Source organism: Pteropus alecto, unplaced genomic scaffold, assembly GCF_000325575.1.
Source record: "Pteropus alecto unplaced genomic scaffold, ASM32557v1 scaffold38, whole genome shotgun sequence".
Classification (NCBI taxonomy): domain Eukaryota; kingdom Metazoa; phylum Chordata; class Mammalia; order Chiroptera; family Pteropodidae; genus Pteropus; species Pteropus alecto.
The window spans coordinates 6048079-6066285 of NW_006442512.1; the positions used below are offsets into that span (position 1 = coordinate 6048079).

Sequence of the window (18207 nt, forward strand, 5' to 3'; positions counted from 1 at the left end):
CCATGCAATATACATATGCCTTACTGTTGAATTGTACACCTGATTCTTACTGTGTTTCATTAACCGATGTCACCATAATATAAATAAATAGATAGATAGATGGATGGATAGATAGATAGATAGATAGATAGATAAATAAATAAATAAGAAAACAGTATGGAAGTTCATCAAAAATTTAAAAATAGAACTGCCTATGATCTAGCAATTCTTCTGGATATTTATCTGTAGAAATCCAGAATACTAATTCAAAAAATATACCCATGTCTATGTTCATTGCAGTATTATTTATAATAACCAAGTTCTGGAAGCAACTTGACTGCCCATCAATAGATGATTGGATAAAGTAGCGGTACATATATAAAATGGAATATTGCTGGCCATTAAAAAGAATGAAATCCTACCATATGTGACGATATGGATGGACCTATGCTAAGTGAAATATGTAAGACAGAGAAAGACAAATACCATATGATCTCACTTAAATGAGGAATCTAAAGAACAAAATAAATCATCAAACAAAACAGAAACAGACTCATACAGAGAACAAACTATTGGCTCTAGATGGGAGGGGGCTGGGGCCTGTGTAAAAAAGGTGAAGGGATTATGAAGTACAAACTGGTAGTTACAAAATAGTCTCAGGATGTAAAGTACAGCCTGAGGAATATAATCAATAATATTGTAATAACTATGTATAATGCCGAGTGGGTACTAGACTAATGGAGGAGGTCACTTTGCAAATTATATAAATGTCTAACCATTATGCTGTACATCTGAAACTAATATAAAAATAATATTTAATGTCAAGTCTAAGTAAAAAATTAAAATTAAAAAAGAATACCATGTTGGAAAAAATTAACTAGAAGTGATAGAATTCAGTAGTGAATGAAGTTCCCTTGTAATTTTTGCACGCAACTCCCCTTGCATATTTTCTTGCATTTTTCTTCTGATGTCCATTTTCCTTGACAAAGCAGAAGCAATGTATGAGTTGGTCAATGGGTTGACTGTCCCATGTATAATTTAATTTAACATCCTGCTAGCTTTCTGGTCTAGGGCCGTAAGATGAGAGTATTGCTATTAAGAACTTCAGTTTTTGTTTTTAAAGAAACACCTGAGTGTTGTCCCTTTCAATGTGGAGTTTTTACATGGGTTGCTTTTACGCAAAATATGTAGGCATGCTTTGAGGAATACTTAAGAACCAATATAAGAAACTTAGTATTATGTTAGATCTCTCGCTTTTACAGTTTGGACTACAGTTGGCTTGGCTCCTAGTCTTTACTAAACCCTGTAAGTGGTTTATTTCATATTTTGAGCTATTCTGCATGACTTACTGTGTCGTATGATGCAGTAATGCTTAGCCGTGTGTTATAGCAGCCCCCTTAGCACCTACAATTCCCAGTTTCCTCTGAAATGACAATAACCAAGGTATGGAAGCAACTTGAGTGCCCATCAATAGATGATTGGATAAAGAAGTAGTGATACATATATAAAATGGAATATTGCTGGCCATGAAAAAGAATGAAATCTTACCATTCGTGACAATATGGATGGACCTAGAAGTTATGCTTAATGAAATAAGAAGGACTATTTAGAGTCGCCATCTGCTGATGGGACTTTTCGTTGCTACGACTTTGAGCTGGTAGGTTCCGATATCCTCCCATGTCTGTGTTTAGGGCTGGGCACACTGGAGCGCGTCTGTAGTCCCAGCTATTCCGGAGGCTGAGGCAAGAGGATGGCTTGAGCCCAGGAGTTTTGGGCTGTAGTGCGTTATGCTAATTAGGTGTCCACATTAAGTTTGGCATCAATATGGTGACCTCCCAGAGTGGGGACCACCAGGTTGCCTAAAGAGGGGTGAACTGGCCCTTTTCGGAAAGGGAGCAGGTCAAAACTTCCGTGCTGATGAGTAGTGGGATCGCCCTGTGAATAGCCACTGCACTCCAGCCTGGGCAACATAGCGAGACCCCGTCTCTTTTTAGTTTTACAGGAAGTGCTGTACTTACATTCTTGCACGACCGTTTTCCCCACTATACTGTGAAGCCCCCATGGTGGGGCAATCTTATTTTTATTTTTATCCTACCTCACCATTATCTAGCGAAATACTTGAATATTCAGATTGCCAAGCGTTTCGGATCCTCTATTGCATACCAGGTACTACGGCGAGCCAAGGGAATATACCAAGATTCAGATTGGATGAGAATCCACAATACTCCACAGAATGCATCTTCGAGAGCAGGACCCATCAAAATACGAACTCCTTTTTGAAGAATGATTTGTTTTGGTTGTTGATAATTATAGGGCGAATGAAATAGTTTCGCTTCTTACATTTAAAAATTCTACACGTGCAAGTAACCGAATGGAAAAAGGTAATTGTTTTTATGCACCGAACATTAAGGCCCTTCTGGAAAATCTTCGTTTGTTCCTTGTAAATTGTTAGGACCAGCAGGGGTCACTGTGGAGGCTGGCTTAAATCCCGAAATACAGGGGAGCAAGGAACCGGACTAATCTATAAGCTATCCGGTAAGGAATGCAATTTCAAGAGAATAATTTATATTTATTTCGAATATATATATGTGTATTTTTTTTTTTTTTGGTACAACGAAAAGCGAGTTGACAGCGACGTGACAACCGAATTCTTTAGTAAAGTGACGGAAACACGTTCGCATCAAGGCAAATTGGATCCTCTGCGCGGCCGTAGATCTCCACCAAATGCGCCTGCGCGGAAGATAGCAGCAGAGAGTCCGGCAGTCAGTGGTGAAAACCGCGGTAGCGACCCTCAAACCTCGCCATGAAGACTCGCTTTAGTACCATTGACCTCCGCGCCGTACTCGCGGAGCTGAATGCCAGGTATTGTACGGCAGGTGACCAGGCTCATGCGGAGAGTGCAAGAGACAGAGGCCAGGGCCCCACGGTTCAAAACAGGACCAGCCCGATGTTTTCCCTATACTCTGCCCTGTGCCGTTCTTCTGTGGACCCGGTTAGGCCTGGGTGGGCGAGCGCATCACGTCTTTCTGTGGCCTTCAGGCTACCTGGGGAATCCCAGTAGCCGCGTGCCGCACCCCATGCTCTTGCAGACTGTTTGTGTCGCCAGGTCTCTTGTCCTGTTATGGCGGGGCTTTCGCTTCGTCCGCCTGGGTCACCTGGGTCTAGTAGCAAACGTTTAGTAAAACACGAGACGCCCGGTGGAAGCCAGGATGTCACACTAGGCATTTGCTCTAGAGGTTTTCAGACTGGAGGCTCGGTTTTTTTGACGCTCCTCCTCGCCCCAAAGAGAGAGAGCATTGCCATTTTAGTTGGAGGTAACAGATTTGGCCTAAGATCTGGATTCTAGTTTGTGGTTGGTTGGTTGGTTTGTTTACTCAGCTATGTGAGCTTTGTCTTGTTTCCCAGGGCCTTGTTTACTTTTTTTTCCCTTTTGTAGTAAATTAAGTGGATTAGCCTGCATTTCCTAAAAACTGGATCATTTCAATGACGCGAGGCATTGTATGGTGTTCCCAGGGCCGATAGACCACTTTTTTTTCTTAAACAATTACACCCAAGTGTTGAGTAGAATAGAATGCATGATGGCCTTAACACTGTTCCCTAGTTGATTCCGTATCTTTAGTTTCCATATCTTTAGTTTTGATTCCATATCTTTACTTTTATCCCTTTTCGCAGGCTCTGCTTCCGCCTACAGCTTTAAGTTGTGTGAAATTTTATGTTTCAGATGGTGGCATGATTTTGTTACATGTTTCCTTTTTCTTTGCAGTTTGCTAGGAATGAGAGTAAACAATGTTTATGATGTGGATAATAAGACATATCTTATTCGTCTTCAAAAGTAAGCATTTTATAGGCTCGTTTTATCTTTAGTAAATAAATATGAAATTATCGATTTTTTTACCCACACTTTTAGTCTATTTTACTGAATTAGCTTGGCAAATGCCCTAAAGAAAAAATTGACTTTTTTCTTCTACAGACCAGACTTTAAAGCTACACTTTTACTCGAATCTGGTATACGAATTCACACAACAGAATTTGAGTGGCCTAAGAATATGATGCCGTCTAGTTTTGCCATGAAGGTAAATTTTAAGTTATATTTGAAAGTAAATTTTAAGGCCCTGAGTTCGGTCTCTGACAATTGAAGTTTTTAACTGTTTGGTTTTCCTTCACTGTAACGAATAGAGATAAAATATAGTCGTTGGTAGATACTGGCAAGAATAAAGTAGATGTTTATTGACTTCTACTTCACACCCCATTGTGCTCCAAATCTTTCTGTACCTACAGTCAGTATTCTAGTTCAAGCTTTTCTAATGTTCAACCTTATTGTCCCTTAACTATATAGTCCAGTTCTCGCTATCAGAATAATTCTGTATGAGACCAACATTAATTTTTCTAAAGCATTATTTTCATTAGTTATCTCACATTTTATGATTCTCTAATTTCTGAATATCCTATATCTTAGCATTCTCGGCTTTCTATGATCTCTCCACCCCACCCACCCCAACCCTTTTTCCTAGTCTTACCTTCCACAGCTCACTTTTGAGCTACCAATCTGTATTTTGTTGGAATACTCAATGACATTAGTATGTTACCAATTATTATATTTTTTTATTTTTACTTCTCTCTTTGCTTTTACTACTAAAGCCAAGATTCTTCATTTGTGGACATGTTACCTATTTGCTTACTGACATAATAGATACACTGGAAGTTTATGTGGTACAGAGGAGAGACATATTAGAGTCAGATACACCTAACTTTGAATTAACGGTTTTGCGACCAAATAATATTATTTATAACTTAGAAAAATTATTCGGCCTCTTGTAACTTGGTTTCTTAAATGTAAAATGTGGATAATATCTCCCTGATGGTGTTATTGGTGAGGATTAATTGAAGTAACATGTAAAGCACCTAACACAATGCCTGACACATGTTAGGAATCCATATGTATTAATTTCCTTCTTCCTCTCCTCACTTTCCTTCAGAAATATATTTGTTTTAGCATTGTGTTATTTCATTAGAGGCTTTACAGAGAAGAGCCTTATCCCCAGCAACTTAGAATCTGTTTTGGATTACAAGTTAGGTAAGTGCTTCCCAAATCACAAGGGCTGTCAAAATATTATCAAATTCTTTAAAAATTTAATTTAGTTAATAGTAAGCTTAAATGGTTCTTTTGGGGATTGTCCTTAATAGTAATGACACTTTTATATACATATAGCACTTTTCAAAGTGCTTAGGTAATACATATTAGATTTCAGTTTTTTAAAAACTCAGTGGATATGAAGAACAAATATTATCATTTCAGTTTTACAGATTATGTAAAACTAGATATATGATACTGGGATTGTGTAAACATCCCTAAATTAGGCTACACCAATAGGAGGTCAAACACTAAAAAAAAGAAATATTATGAATTAGATGTACATGTCAATCTAAATGTGTAGAAAAATTCCCTCCAATGGAGCAGACATTGTTAAGTACTTTATATATAACTCTCTAAGTTATTATATATAACAGCTGTTAATGTTATATGGCATAGGCCGTGTCCAGTATGTGGTAAAATAAATCACAGTGTTTGTTTCTAGTTCTCACATTTGAGGACACTAACTAGTTTTGTGGCACTGACAGAAAGTTGTTTTCCCCAAGCTGCTAATAGGGCAATAAATAAAAAACATGCTTTATGTTATGTACTATGTGTCCATCCGTACTCATAATAAATAATTCCTTTTATCTTGGGTATTTAAATGTAGCCCTATATATAGGTCACTGTTTAAATCAAAATCCATATAGGTTACTCTTAAATCAGAACTGTTGAATTTAGGAGGTGGAGATGATTCTATGAAGTTTGAAAAGTCTTTTTATATTTTCCTGAATATATAAGTACATAAAATGAGAATTTTGGTCAATATAAACTATACGGTCTGGAGAACATTTTTTGGTTATGAAAGAGTTGGCATTATAAGCATGATTATATTTCTTTTTTTAAAGGTGATTTTAGATTAACTTCTGTGAAATTTGTGTTGAATTCGAGTCTTGAAGAAAAGAATGTATTCTTACTGGTCTTAACTATAGTCTTTCAAATTTAAAATTTATAAACAATTGTAAGATTTTTTTTAGGGCCTACAGAGTCATCTTATTTCTGTTCCAGGTCATACTTAAATATTTGTACTAAACGATGGTACACCTAATCTAAAACAGAAAGTATTTACCATGTAATTTGTACTTGAGTTTAATATGCTAATTTTATCTTAATTACTAATAAGAGCAAGAACCTTATGACTAGGGATGTAAGGGATAGGGTTTGATAAAAGAGTAGGAGTTATTATATTTGGATTCGAGATAGGTTGATCAAAAGCTTTGAGACAGTAGCAAAAAAGTTCTGTTTGGGTTATGTTAATAAAGTTTGTGGAAATAGAGTGTAATTGAATGTAAATTAGAGGACTAATTTATAAAATACCAATAAGCTCATGCTTTGTATTTAAATGAAAGAGTAATGGAAACCATCAATTAGTGTAAACTACAAGCACATGAAAGGAAATTTGGAGTACTTAAAAGATTGGAATAGAAAGAGACTTTAAAAAACATGACAGCTCTGGGTGAGGTCATCAGGGCAAGAACAAGAGATTTAGCAGTGGTATAGAGCAGCACAGTAATTTTGCTATAGGTCTATCATCGTTTACTTAAAAATTTAATATAAAATACTGTTTCAGAGTTAATAGAGTTGTCTGAAACAGTGTTTTCTCTGCAAGCTTTTATTTTATGACTATACTGTTTTATTTACTACTTTTAAAATGTTATTCCTAATGCTAATAAAAAGAAGAAACTTATTTGTAAACCAGTACCAAATGCCTAGGAATTCACTCATGCCATATAAATACCTTTTTCTTCTGTTTCTTGATAGTGCCGAAAACATTTGAAGAGTCGGAGATTAGTCAGTGCAAAACAACTTGGTGTGGATAGAATTGTAGATTTTCAATTTGGAAGTGATGAAGCTGCTTATCACTTAATCATTGAGCTCTATGATAGGGTAAGTTAAATTGCGATGTGGTAAAGGAGAATTATATTGTTGATTATTCATGTAATAGTGCTGTGAAACATGGGCAGGGGACATTTTTTTCTGTGTCACAGGTACACTAGGGTACTAATCAAGTGCCATACATGTAAAATATAATTTTCCAAAGATAACTTTCATTTATTCTGGATATTAGAATTTAGGCAGAACTTAGCCATTTAAAATAGCATTATGAATATAAGCAATGAAGATCTGAGAATTGAAGAAATTATCTGGTATTTTACATTTCAATACTAGTGTGGTACAACTAGAAAACAAACAGTCAAATATGTAGTTGTGTCATAAATAAGACAGTAGCTAACACTAAGGGACAGTCTATGTTTTCATAGTATCAGTCATAAGAGCAAGACTACTGATGTTCTCACCATTCTTGCCTCTTCCTCCTCCCGTTGGTCGCCAAATTCTATACTGGAAATGTTTAATGAGTTAGTTACAGCAAAATAAGTTCTATATGCATCAAAATTTAAATATACATGAGTGGGGATTTAAAATGTAGAAAGAGAAAAACAAGTGGCCCGATGGTTAGTCATTAAAATCAATCAAGGTCTCTAAAACAAAGGCTCCTTAATGGGAGGAGGTGGCCTGGCTTTTTTTTCTAGTCCTATGTCTGACAATGTGTTTATTCCAGATAGCCGTCTTTGAAGTGGATGTCTCTGCAATCAAAGCTTAAGTCAGGCACTTGCATTGCAAAAAAGAAAAGATACAACTCTCAGAGCTTACACCACACGTGACCACTCTTATATTCTCTTTGTATGGTGATATTAATGTTTTCAGCCTCTTAGGTTGTCAGCTGAAAGACATGTACATGACATAATTTCAGAGTATTGTTTTATTTTTTATTAATAGCTTCAGGAAAATGAGTTTTCATTTAAAGAAGATCTACTTTGTCATCCTCATATGGGGTGGCAAGCAAAAATGCAAATAAGAGCTTTCAATAGAAAGATTAGACCCGGTTTAGTGAAACTAGACAACACTAAAGACAGAAAACAACCAGAAAAGAAGGCCAATTGCTATATTGAGGGTTTTTTGTTTTTGTTTTTGTTTTTTATGATTCAGAAAACTGGAAATGGCAGATGATCAAGTACCTATGTTACAGGGCTTTCCACTGAGCCAGAGAATCTCATCATAACCACTCTCTTTCCCATCCCTCCAAAATTAATATTTCATGGGGCTAGCCATCTTGTAAGAATAATCATATATAAAGCTTTTCATAGAAATATATATGTTCCATGGCAAGGTAGGGTTGCATTATTAATAGAGACTGTTACTAATTCAGAGTTCTAAACTCCAGCAAGCTTTTTCTGTATGTCAATGCCTAGAGGAACAACGTGAATAATTCCATACCTTTGCACAACTTTGAATGAATTCGTGTTCTTAAATGCCATACGTATGTTAACAAGGAACCACGGAACCATGTTCTCATGTTCTTTAGCAGATTATTTGTGTAGAATATCTCAGAAAAGTTTTCAAGGAAGTTCTAATACCTGGAAGGGGTGCAGACATCAATACAGCCAAATTACCATGATTTAAAAAAATAAGTTTTTTTTTAAAGTGAAGCCATAGAAGTACTAGGTGAAAATATGGATTAAGATTGATGAATTTGGGATGAAAAAGACTTCAAAGCCTAACAGTGAAAACAACTATTGATAGGCTCAAATAATACTGTTGAAATAAGTTTTAAAGCCATGTAAGGCAGAAAACACCACGAACTGTATTGGAAGATGAAAAACTACGGAAAAATATTTTAACTTGTATGGTAAATAAGATGTGCATAACCCTAATATGCAACTTTCACAAAGCACTTAAGTGGAAAAATAGGCTAAGTGCTTGATTAAATAATTCAAAAAAGACTAATATATATGGTTTATAAAAGCATGGATACATGTCCAAATTCATGAATTACTGCAAAATAAAAACAATATTTTTCTCCCTCTTTCTTCCTCTTTTTCTTTCTCAATCTGTACACAGAAAGTTTGACAGTAACCAGTATTAGCAAGAATCTAGTGGAACAAGGGCAAACTAGAACATTATTTTGGAAGGTTATTTGACATATAACATGAATTTTAAAGTTTATGTGCAGTCTGTAGCCATGTAACAAGCGCCCATGAGACAAGCCATGAGACAAGTGCCCAGGAAGGGCCATAACAAGGATATTCATCACAGTGCTTATAATAAAACTAGAAAAGAACCTAAATCTCTTTGAATAAGAGATTGGTTAAATAATTAAGGGAGACCCACGTAATAGAATGCAATGCAGTTTTTAAAAATAATAATGTTGAGGTAAGTTTGTTTTTATTTCTTATGCAGGTTTTTACAATGCGTTTGTAATTTAAGCTTTTTATTAGAGGTATGACATACATAAGTGTACAATTCAGTGAACTATCAAAAGTAAACATACCTATATTAATTATTGACCTGGATGTGGGACAGGGGCATTGAGACCAGCTGTTGTTCTTTGCACTTGTCTGTCTATGCATTTCTCTTTGCCACAGATTCCTTTAACCATCTTTCTGTGCCCCCTCCCCTACGGGCAATAGCAGCTGCTGCCCACCTGGAATTGTTTTTTGTGTATGGTTTCAGGTGGCAGTCAATTTCTAAAATTTGTGATATTCTTTAAAAATTTTTTAAGGCCTTTTTATTTTTGAAATGATTATAGATTCATAGGTAGTTGCAAAGATGGAACATAGAAGTCTGGTGTAGCCTACATCCAGTTTCCCTCATTTGTTACATCTCTTACATAATTATAGTACAATATCAAAATCAGGAAATTGATATTAGCACATATATACTTATAGTTCTGTGCATTTTACCACATTTGTACATTCATGTAAATAGCACTGAAGTCAAGATACAGAATTCTTCCAGTTAGTGATGAATTTGGAATAGATATTAAGGATTTATGTATGAGGGTATGTGCTTGGGAATTTTCAGTAGTCACTGTGATACCGAGAGATATAGGTTGATTGATGCTTAGATATATTTTGAAGATTGTTCTTTCCTCTCTCTCTACCATTTGATCTTACAGCCTTCATATCTGGAATTATCATGTATGGTTTATCTAGAGTTCATCAGCCCTTGGGTAAAGAGATTATTGCTACTCAAATTCATTTACGAAAGTCAGTTTAGTAATTTGTAATAAGAATGTTCCAGTAGGAAAGACTCTGGAAAAAGTAAGATCAGAAAGTGCTTTACTGTGTACATCAGAGTCGAGTGCAGTATTTCCTAAAATATGTTACTCGGACACAACTTCTATAAGATAATAGGTATGCCTAGAAATATGGGTCCCATAGTCATAAATGTTTAGGAACTTTGAGAATATAGTAAAAAAATTTTTTAACTCTGGGACTTATTGATGTCTTTAATATGATGTGATATGTACATTTCCTAGAGAAGGATATGTTATATAGAATTTCCAAAACTTATTTGATCACAGAATTTTTTTTAATGGGAAACCTTGGTTTTAAGGAAAGCCTTTTTAGGGAAGTAACTGCCTTACTGGAATCTTCCAAGTATTCTTGCTAACTGCATAATTTGATTCAACACTCACTCACTGAGCACCATCTGTCTGGCAAGCTCTATGGCCAGGTCTGTTTTTCAAGTCATATCTTCCTGAACCAGGTACTGTGGACTTCTGTCCCAGCTCTCTACCTTCCTTCTCTGTTTAACTTTCTGTTCTTTAAGTTAAATAAGTGTTTACAATTTTAAATTTATGGTTACTTTGAAATCTGAACCTTTAGCAATAGGTATGTATTATTTCAGTATCTAGTAACTTCGGGTTGTCTATATATCTGATCAAGGTGAATGGTTGCCCCATCTCCTGAAGCCATTTATCTTGCTACCAGTCATTCCTCATGAGATTGGGGCTACTCTCACCATCTGTGACCAACTTCTAAGTAGTTGCTAAGGTATTCATGACTATTTTCATGGATGCTTTTCATATTTTAATTAGACAATAACCCTGTCTTCATTATAATAAATTTGGAAGGTTGTTTTCTTTGGACAGTTTTATTTTCATTAGATTCCCCACCCCCTTCTTTTTTATTGAAAAGATTATGTAACAATATTAAATTTTTAAAAGTCTTTTTAATCCTAACTCTTTAAATATTTTCATTTTCCCGTATATTTGCCCGTCATTTTCTAGGGCAGAACTTTTTTGTCTTGCTGTTTTTTACTTGACATTATAAACAGTTTCCTTTTTTTTTGCATAGTCTTCATAAGTTGACAGCTTTTATTTTATTTTATTTTATTTTTTATGGTGATATTGGTTAACAAAATCCAATAAGTTTCAGCCAAGTTAACAGCTTTTAAATACGTTGCTATATAATTATTTAACAGTTTCCCCAGTTTTTACATGTAGCCTGTTTTCATTATTTTTCTATTTTAAATAAATGGCAGTGAATATCTTTAAGCATGCAGCTTTTGGTTTTATTGAGTTCTTACATTAGACTACATTACCAGGTTCTTACATTAGACTACTTGGGTTTTATTGAGTTCTTACATTAGACTACTTGGGCAAAGGGTATCACTATCTTTAGTGATTTTGCCACATAATTGCTATTAAAAGACACAATGCAGGTGAAAGTATACAGGCATACCTCATTTCATGACACCCTGCTTTATTGCAATTGGCTTTATTGTGCTTCACAGATATTGCTTTTTCTTTACAACTTGAAGGCGGGACCTTCCGCCAGCAAAAAGATTATAACTCGTTTTATTGCAGTGGTCTGGAACTGAACCTGCAATATCTCTGAGGTATGCCTGTAAATAGCTCTTTGCTTGGCTTCTGAAATATACATCTGTTCTAATTTTCATTATAAGCTACAGTGTTTATAGATCTGCCTTATGAAAGTGCAACAGTGAGTTCAGTTGATGGCCATCTAGGTGATATGCTTCCTATAGCTTCTTCTGTAGCCTTGGTTAGGTTTTAAAAGACTGTTTTCTTAATATTCAAGAAGTTTCAAGAATGATTTGGGAAAAGCTTTAAATTATATTTTATTCTATTACAGGGGAACATTGTTCTTACAGATTATGAGTACCTAATTTTAAATATCCTAAGGTTTCGAACTGATGAGGCAGATGATGTTAAATTTGCTGTTCGTGAACACTATCCAGTTGATCATGCTAGAGCTGTTGAACCTTTGCTTACCTTGGAAAGGTAACGCGTTTTGTTTATAAACTCATTTCATACGTATTAAAAGGTAAAAGAGGTTATATGTCAGAATGTGAAAGAACTGTCATAAAGTATTTTGCATAAAATAAATTTGAACTGCTTGAACTACATAAATGTGCATGTAAGCAAGTAAGCCTTATTTGACAGTAGCAAATATATGTCTTTTTCATCTAAATTTGGAGTTATTTCAGATGTTTATGATTTCTTAGTAAATTGAGGAGACTTAGCTATTCTGTGAGAATACAGGTGGATATCTTAGGCAGAGTGCAAAAAGAAAAATTCTGGTTTAAGAAAGGGGAACAGGGTTGGATATGTTGCTAATTGTAGTTGTACTTTTCTGTCTGGTAGCCTTTACTGATTAATAGGCTACAGCAGTGGTTATCAAAGTTTAGCATCCATCGGAATCACCTGGAGGGCTTGATAAACCATTTCCAAATTAGATCTGGTGTAGAACCCAGGAATTTACATTTCTAACAAGTTCTCAGATGCTGTTGATGCTGCTGATCTGGGAACTACAGTGGCCCACAGCATCGTGATTTCTCCTTGAGTGCTTAATTAGGCAAAGCCATTTCAGGTGTTAAGATAGTATAACCAGGCTCTACAAACAACATCTAACTTATATAAAAATGTCTCTTTCGTGTCATATATGGACACATTGACAACAGGCAATATGACTTAGTTAAAAAAGTACTGATTTTTCTTAGAAAACCTGGTTTCAGGTCCTAGTCTCCTGTTTAAAGAACCCACTAACCTTCGAAAAATTTTCTTACCTACAAAATGAACTAATTCTTCATATATTTTAGACTATTGTGAAGATCATGTGAATTGATGTATATGAAAGTATTGTGACTATAAATATTGCTATAAGCTTTATTAAATATGAGACAGTAAGGTGTGTCAATTTTGTTTCACAGATTGACTGAAGTAATAGCCAATGCACCTAAGGGCGAACTACTGAAGAGAGTTCTTAACCCATTACTTCGTGAGTAAACGTACATAGAGCAATGAGATGTTTGGAAGATAGTGTAGTTTTCAGGAACATATTTACATTTTTTATAGTTCTAGTAGAAAATTAGAACAATTTATGTGTAGAAAGGAATTTAAAATGATCTTTTCAGTAAGAGTATTTTTAAGAGAAATTTGTTATACCACATTATGTTTGACCTTTATCTGTTAGATCTTATTTAAAAACAATAATTATTTAGCACTTTAGTGCTAGCTGTAGTTTTCTAAGAAATATTTTTATTTCCCAACATTAATCTTCAATTTAATAACTATTTAGCTTGTTTTGTTTTCTTTTTATTAGTGGGTCTCCGGGCATCCCAGGATGTCAGGTACAGAAAACCAGGGTAAAGATAATCCAATAAACCTTTATGCTTGAGAAATTCATCACTTATCCTTATACTAAGTGATGAATCTGAAAAGAGCATATGGAAAGTCACGTACCCTTAATTATTGAGCATTAGGGCTTACTCTTCCTCTCCTATGAAATTAGACTGCATTAAAGGGAACTTTCCAACTGTTTATATAGCATGAATATAATTTATAAGTTTAGATTTTTTTATTTTTTCTTCTATTAATATGATGTATTACGTTAACCAATTTTTGTATGCTAAACCAACCTTGCATTCTTGGTTTATAATCTTTTTTATATGTGGCTAAATTTCATTAAATTCCTATAACTTTTGCATTGACTTCTACAATTTTATTGTAATCTCAAATTTCTATAAGTACTGGAATTATTTCTAATAACATTTCAAAAATAAGTAAACTAATTGTTATTTTCACTGGTTACTGTTATTGAGTAGGTCATTTATATTGGATATAAATTTGTATTTTTAATGTTAAATTTTATAGGAAAATACTAAAAATAACACTCCTTTTCTTTATAGCCTACGGACCAGCTCTCATTGAACACTGTCTTATAGAAAATGGATTCTCTGGCAACGTCAAAGTAGATGAAAAATTTGAAAGTAAAGGTATTTATGTGTGGTACAAATTTTGTCCATTTTCATTTATTTACTTTTTTTAAAACTATGAAAATTATTTCTGGGAAGGTAATAAGTGAGTAGGTAGTTCTAGACTTAAAAACATTTGACCATGTGGTACTCCTGGCTTCCTATTCTAAAGTGGTATTTTATCCCTAGTAACATGTAGTTCAATCTTTTTTTATTTTATTTATTTGTTTGTTTAGGCGAGGCAACCCTTGGTTAACCTCACAGATTGCAAGGACCTTGTCAATTTACAATCCCTTATTTTTTTATTTTTTACGCCTATAGCACCTGGTCTTCCTAGGTAGTCTCCCATTTAAGTACTAAACAGGCCCGACCCTGCTTAGCTTCCGAGATCAGACAGAATCGAGCTTGTTCATGGTAGCATGGCCGTAGACTAGTTCAATCTTTTGACCTACCTTGCTACCTTTCAGTTTTAGACTATTCTCTCTCCTTCCCCCTAAATCCTAAAGTGGTTACTGGCCTTGAAACAGTCTCAGGTACAGGCTTGCTGAATTATTCACCTTCTGACTTTGGGAGTGCTTCTAGAAATAGCATTCATGCATTTTAATTCTATGGTATGGCTATATGATAAATTAGGCTTTTGTAACTACTTATGGGAGCCTAACTTAACTGCCAGGTTTGGATGATTAAAAAAAGAAGTATGAGGAAAATAGAAGATTCGGTCATTGACAAGTTTTTCCCTGTAGATTCTCGTGTACAATTAAAAAAATTATTCTTAATTATATTTTGGGGTTATGTATCATTTCTTAAGGTTTAGGGATAATTTTTATGCTGTGAATTTTTTTTTGTTTAAAAATACAAATTGAATGTTTTTAGCGAGTGATTTCTGAAATATACTAATTCAGTGCAATCCTAATCAAACTGCCAACAGGTAGTATTGTTTTTGCTATTGCGGTGGAGTTCTTTTTAATAAAAATAATTTGATATTTATGTGGAATAAAAACATGCAAAAATGTTTGGAGAAACTGGAAAATAGTAGTAATGATGGAGAATAACCTTTTCACAGATTAAAATCTATTATTAAGATGTAGTAATTAAAATAGTAAGTGCTCGGAGAAGAAATAGATGGAATAAAAAATTTAGAAACAGGCTCAAATATATATGGAAATTTGGAACAACAAGCTAGCCAAAACACATCCTTCTTCATATATACTGATAACAAACATGAAATAACTATATCTGATTTTCTTGAAGACTTTTATTATTTCATAAGCACTTTCCTGTTTTCTACATAGTTGTTTAGTAATAGGGCATTGACACTTGATCAGCACTTCTTTTTCTCTTTTTTATTCTATTAGATATTGAAAAAGTACTTGTTTGTCTGCAGAAAGCAGAAGACTATATAAAAACAACATCCAACTTCAGTGGAAAGGTAGTACCACATATACTTATTGTATATTTTTGTGGTTTTATTTATGTAGATTTTCAGAATTTAAATGTTCATTAAAGGGTCACTATATTTAAGTTTTTTGTTGTGGATTAGAAACGTATCTATAATATGCTTATTCTAAGGTAGTTTATTTTAATTGCGGTTGGTTTGTAATTTTTGTTCTGCTTTTTGCCTTTTATAGAAAATACTAGGTTATGTCAATATCAGAACTCCAGAAAAGTTGAAGAATTTGAAGATAGTTTTTCTTAGGTTGTTTTTAGAGAAGCACATTTTAATTTGCCAGCACTTTTCAAAAATTTGGTGATTTATACCCTTTTAATAGTTAGACCTCCTCCGAATTACCTCATATCTTATGAGTATTTTTCTTCCCTATTCAGAGTATACCTTTACTTACAAAAAGAGTTCATAAAAAGTTCTGATTAATTATAGCTAAATTCAGCCCAGTTTTTTAAATGTATTAAAATCTATCAACAAAGTGAACCTAAGAGTTTTTCTGTTGGAAGTGCTTTTGGCTTTATTAAATTGCACAACATCTAAAAATGGAAAGAAAAAAGCAAAATGCATATGTATGATTCTATCATTTAATCAGATCAGTACTTTCTTTATTCCATCATTTAATCAGATCAGTATTTTCTTTATTCCCTGTTTTATCTTGTCCATGTGAATAAACCAGTGTTTTCTGATAATACTTTGAGTCTAAAAAACATTTTGAGATGTAATAAAATCAATAAATAAATGCAGTTGATAATTTATAACTGGAATAATTTTATAAATTAATATCAGTCATGGAAAGTAAATTTTTGTTAATTATGAATAGAAATGAGTTTAATGTTGGATTTTTATAGGGGTATATCATTCAGAAAAGAGAAATAAAACCAAGCCTGGAAGTAGATAAACCAACTGAAGACATACTCACGTAAGCATGTAGGCATGGGTCAGTTTGCTTTGAATGTCTATTAATGTTCTCAAATGTGATAAAAATATATCTGTTTTACAGGTATGAGGAATTTCACCCTTTCTTATTTTCTCAACATTCACAATGTCCATATATAGAATTTGAATCATTTGACAAGGTGAGTTTTCAGATTCTGTTTTTTGACCAGTAGAATGGCATGAGTTATTAAATTAATATCAACTTGCTTTGATTGAAAAATTGAAAATAATTTTGCTTTACAATGACCATGAATCTGGGCATCACAGAACAATACAGTCAAAGATGCAAACTGTTGGAAGTATTTGTTGCTACAACATTTCAAGATTAAGGATTAAAGATTTGAACTTAATTCGATTCTTGATTGTTTAGCTATACAACACATTTACGGAAAATCTGTTCAAGTTCTTTGAGTGGCATTATAAACAAAATGGACTCTAAATTCTGTATATGCAAGTTGAAGTAGAGACCATGTTTGTTTGTTTTTTTTCCAACTTAAGTTATTGTTTGTTTGTTTGTTTGTTTTAATAAGGCTGTGGATGAATTTTATTCCAAAATAGAAGGTCAGAAAATAGATTTAAAAGCCTTACAACAGGTATGATATTATTAAAAATATTTATATTAAACCAACTAGCCTTAGTGTGGTTTGCTGGGTGGATGATGCTTTCAGGTGGAAATGGGCAGCCTTTCAGAAGTGTATGAGAACAGCACTATCTCTGTGATTATTGTCCAGGGAAGGTCTCAGTGTTGGAAAGTATACCCTCATTTGTTCTATCAGTGTATCAAGTAGTCTCTAAAACAAAAAATAACAGTGGGAAGATGAGGCCTGTTTATATCCTAATATGATTTGCTTTATTACAGCAACCCAAAGCTTCTTAAGCTTTGCTGTTAAGGAATACTATTCTGAGGAGATTTTAAATATTAAGCCAAAGGAGAGAAAAATGTTTTTTCTCTACAAATATGTATATTTGTTTATCATTAAACTGTTTTTTAAAAGTGGACTTTTAAACTAGGCTTTTAATATGCTTTATGTGTATCATGACTCCATAAGAAGGTTTTAATATGCTGTGTTTTCACGGCACATTTGACCATGTTTTTGGAACATTTAGCTGCAGAACAGTTTCAGAAATCAGCCATGGTTACTAATCTTGATTTGAAGGAGATGTGATTTTTCAAAAATATTAATAAAGTCTAAAAATATGTGTGCAAAATTTGAAATTATATGAGTCTCTATATCCTCCTCCACCTCAAAAAATTGACAAAAAGCAATTTCAAAGCAGATGGGTCAGAGAATTAAATAGTGTGATTGCCACATGGTGGCAGCACTTTAGCTAGTAAACATATGTAGCAGTGACATCGAACCCATGTTTTTTATGTGCATCAGAATACCCATTAATTATTTAAGTAATTATTTTTGCATTCTTTTAATAATCACTGTTCTTATAATTAAATCTTTCAATACTATATCCAGCATTCTTATAATTTAAGTCTTTTAATACTACATATTGTATTCAAACATTCCTTAATTGGTAATGCTGTTACTAGTGTTAGAAAATTTGCCCCCAAATCAACAACTTTGAAAACTACATTATATGTATATAATAAAATGATACATTGAAGGTCAAATAGCTGCCATGATCCTTTGTGTTGTTAATTTAA

The 18207-nt window shown here is 33.8% G+C and overlaps 1 protein-coding gene and 1 pseudogene across 1 annotated transcript in view; one reads left to right on the forward strand and one right to left on the reverse strand.

Annotated features, from left to right (window-relative positions):
- The first annotated feature begins 2688 nt into the window (after window positions 1-2688).
- The window catches only part of NEMF (nuclear export mediator factor), a 49269-nt gene continuing 33750 nt past the window's right edge, over window positions 2689-18207 (forward strand). The window contains exons 1-11 of the mRNA XM_006922679.3: window positions 2689-2841; window positions 3743-3811; window positions 3950-4052; window positions 6872-6997; window positions 12049-12197; window positions 13127-13194; window positions 14105-14191; window positions 15526-15599; window positions 16463-16533; window positions 16615-16690; window positions 17081-17143. Coding sequence (XP_006922741.1) covers window positions 2783-2841; window positions 3743-3811; window positions 3950-4052; window positions 6872-6997; window positions 12049-12197; window positions 13127-13194; window positions 14105-14191; window positions 15526-15599; window positions 16463-16533; window positions 16615-16690; window positions 17081-17143 — 945 coding nt within the window. The 5' untranslated portion in view covers window positions 2689-2782. The remainder of the gene's footprint in view (window positions 2842-3742; window positions 3812-3949; window positions 4053-6871; window positions 6998-12048; window positions 12198-13126; window positions 13195-14104; window positions 14192-15525; window positions 15600-16462; window positions 16534-16614; window positions 16691-17080; window positions 17144-18207) is intronic.
- Window positions 14483-14601, reverse strand: LOC112471701 (annotated as a pseudogene).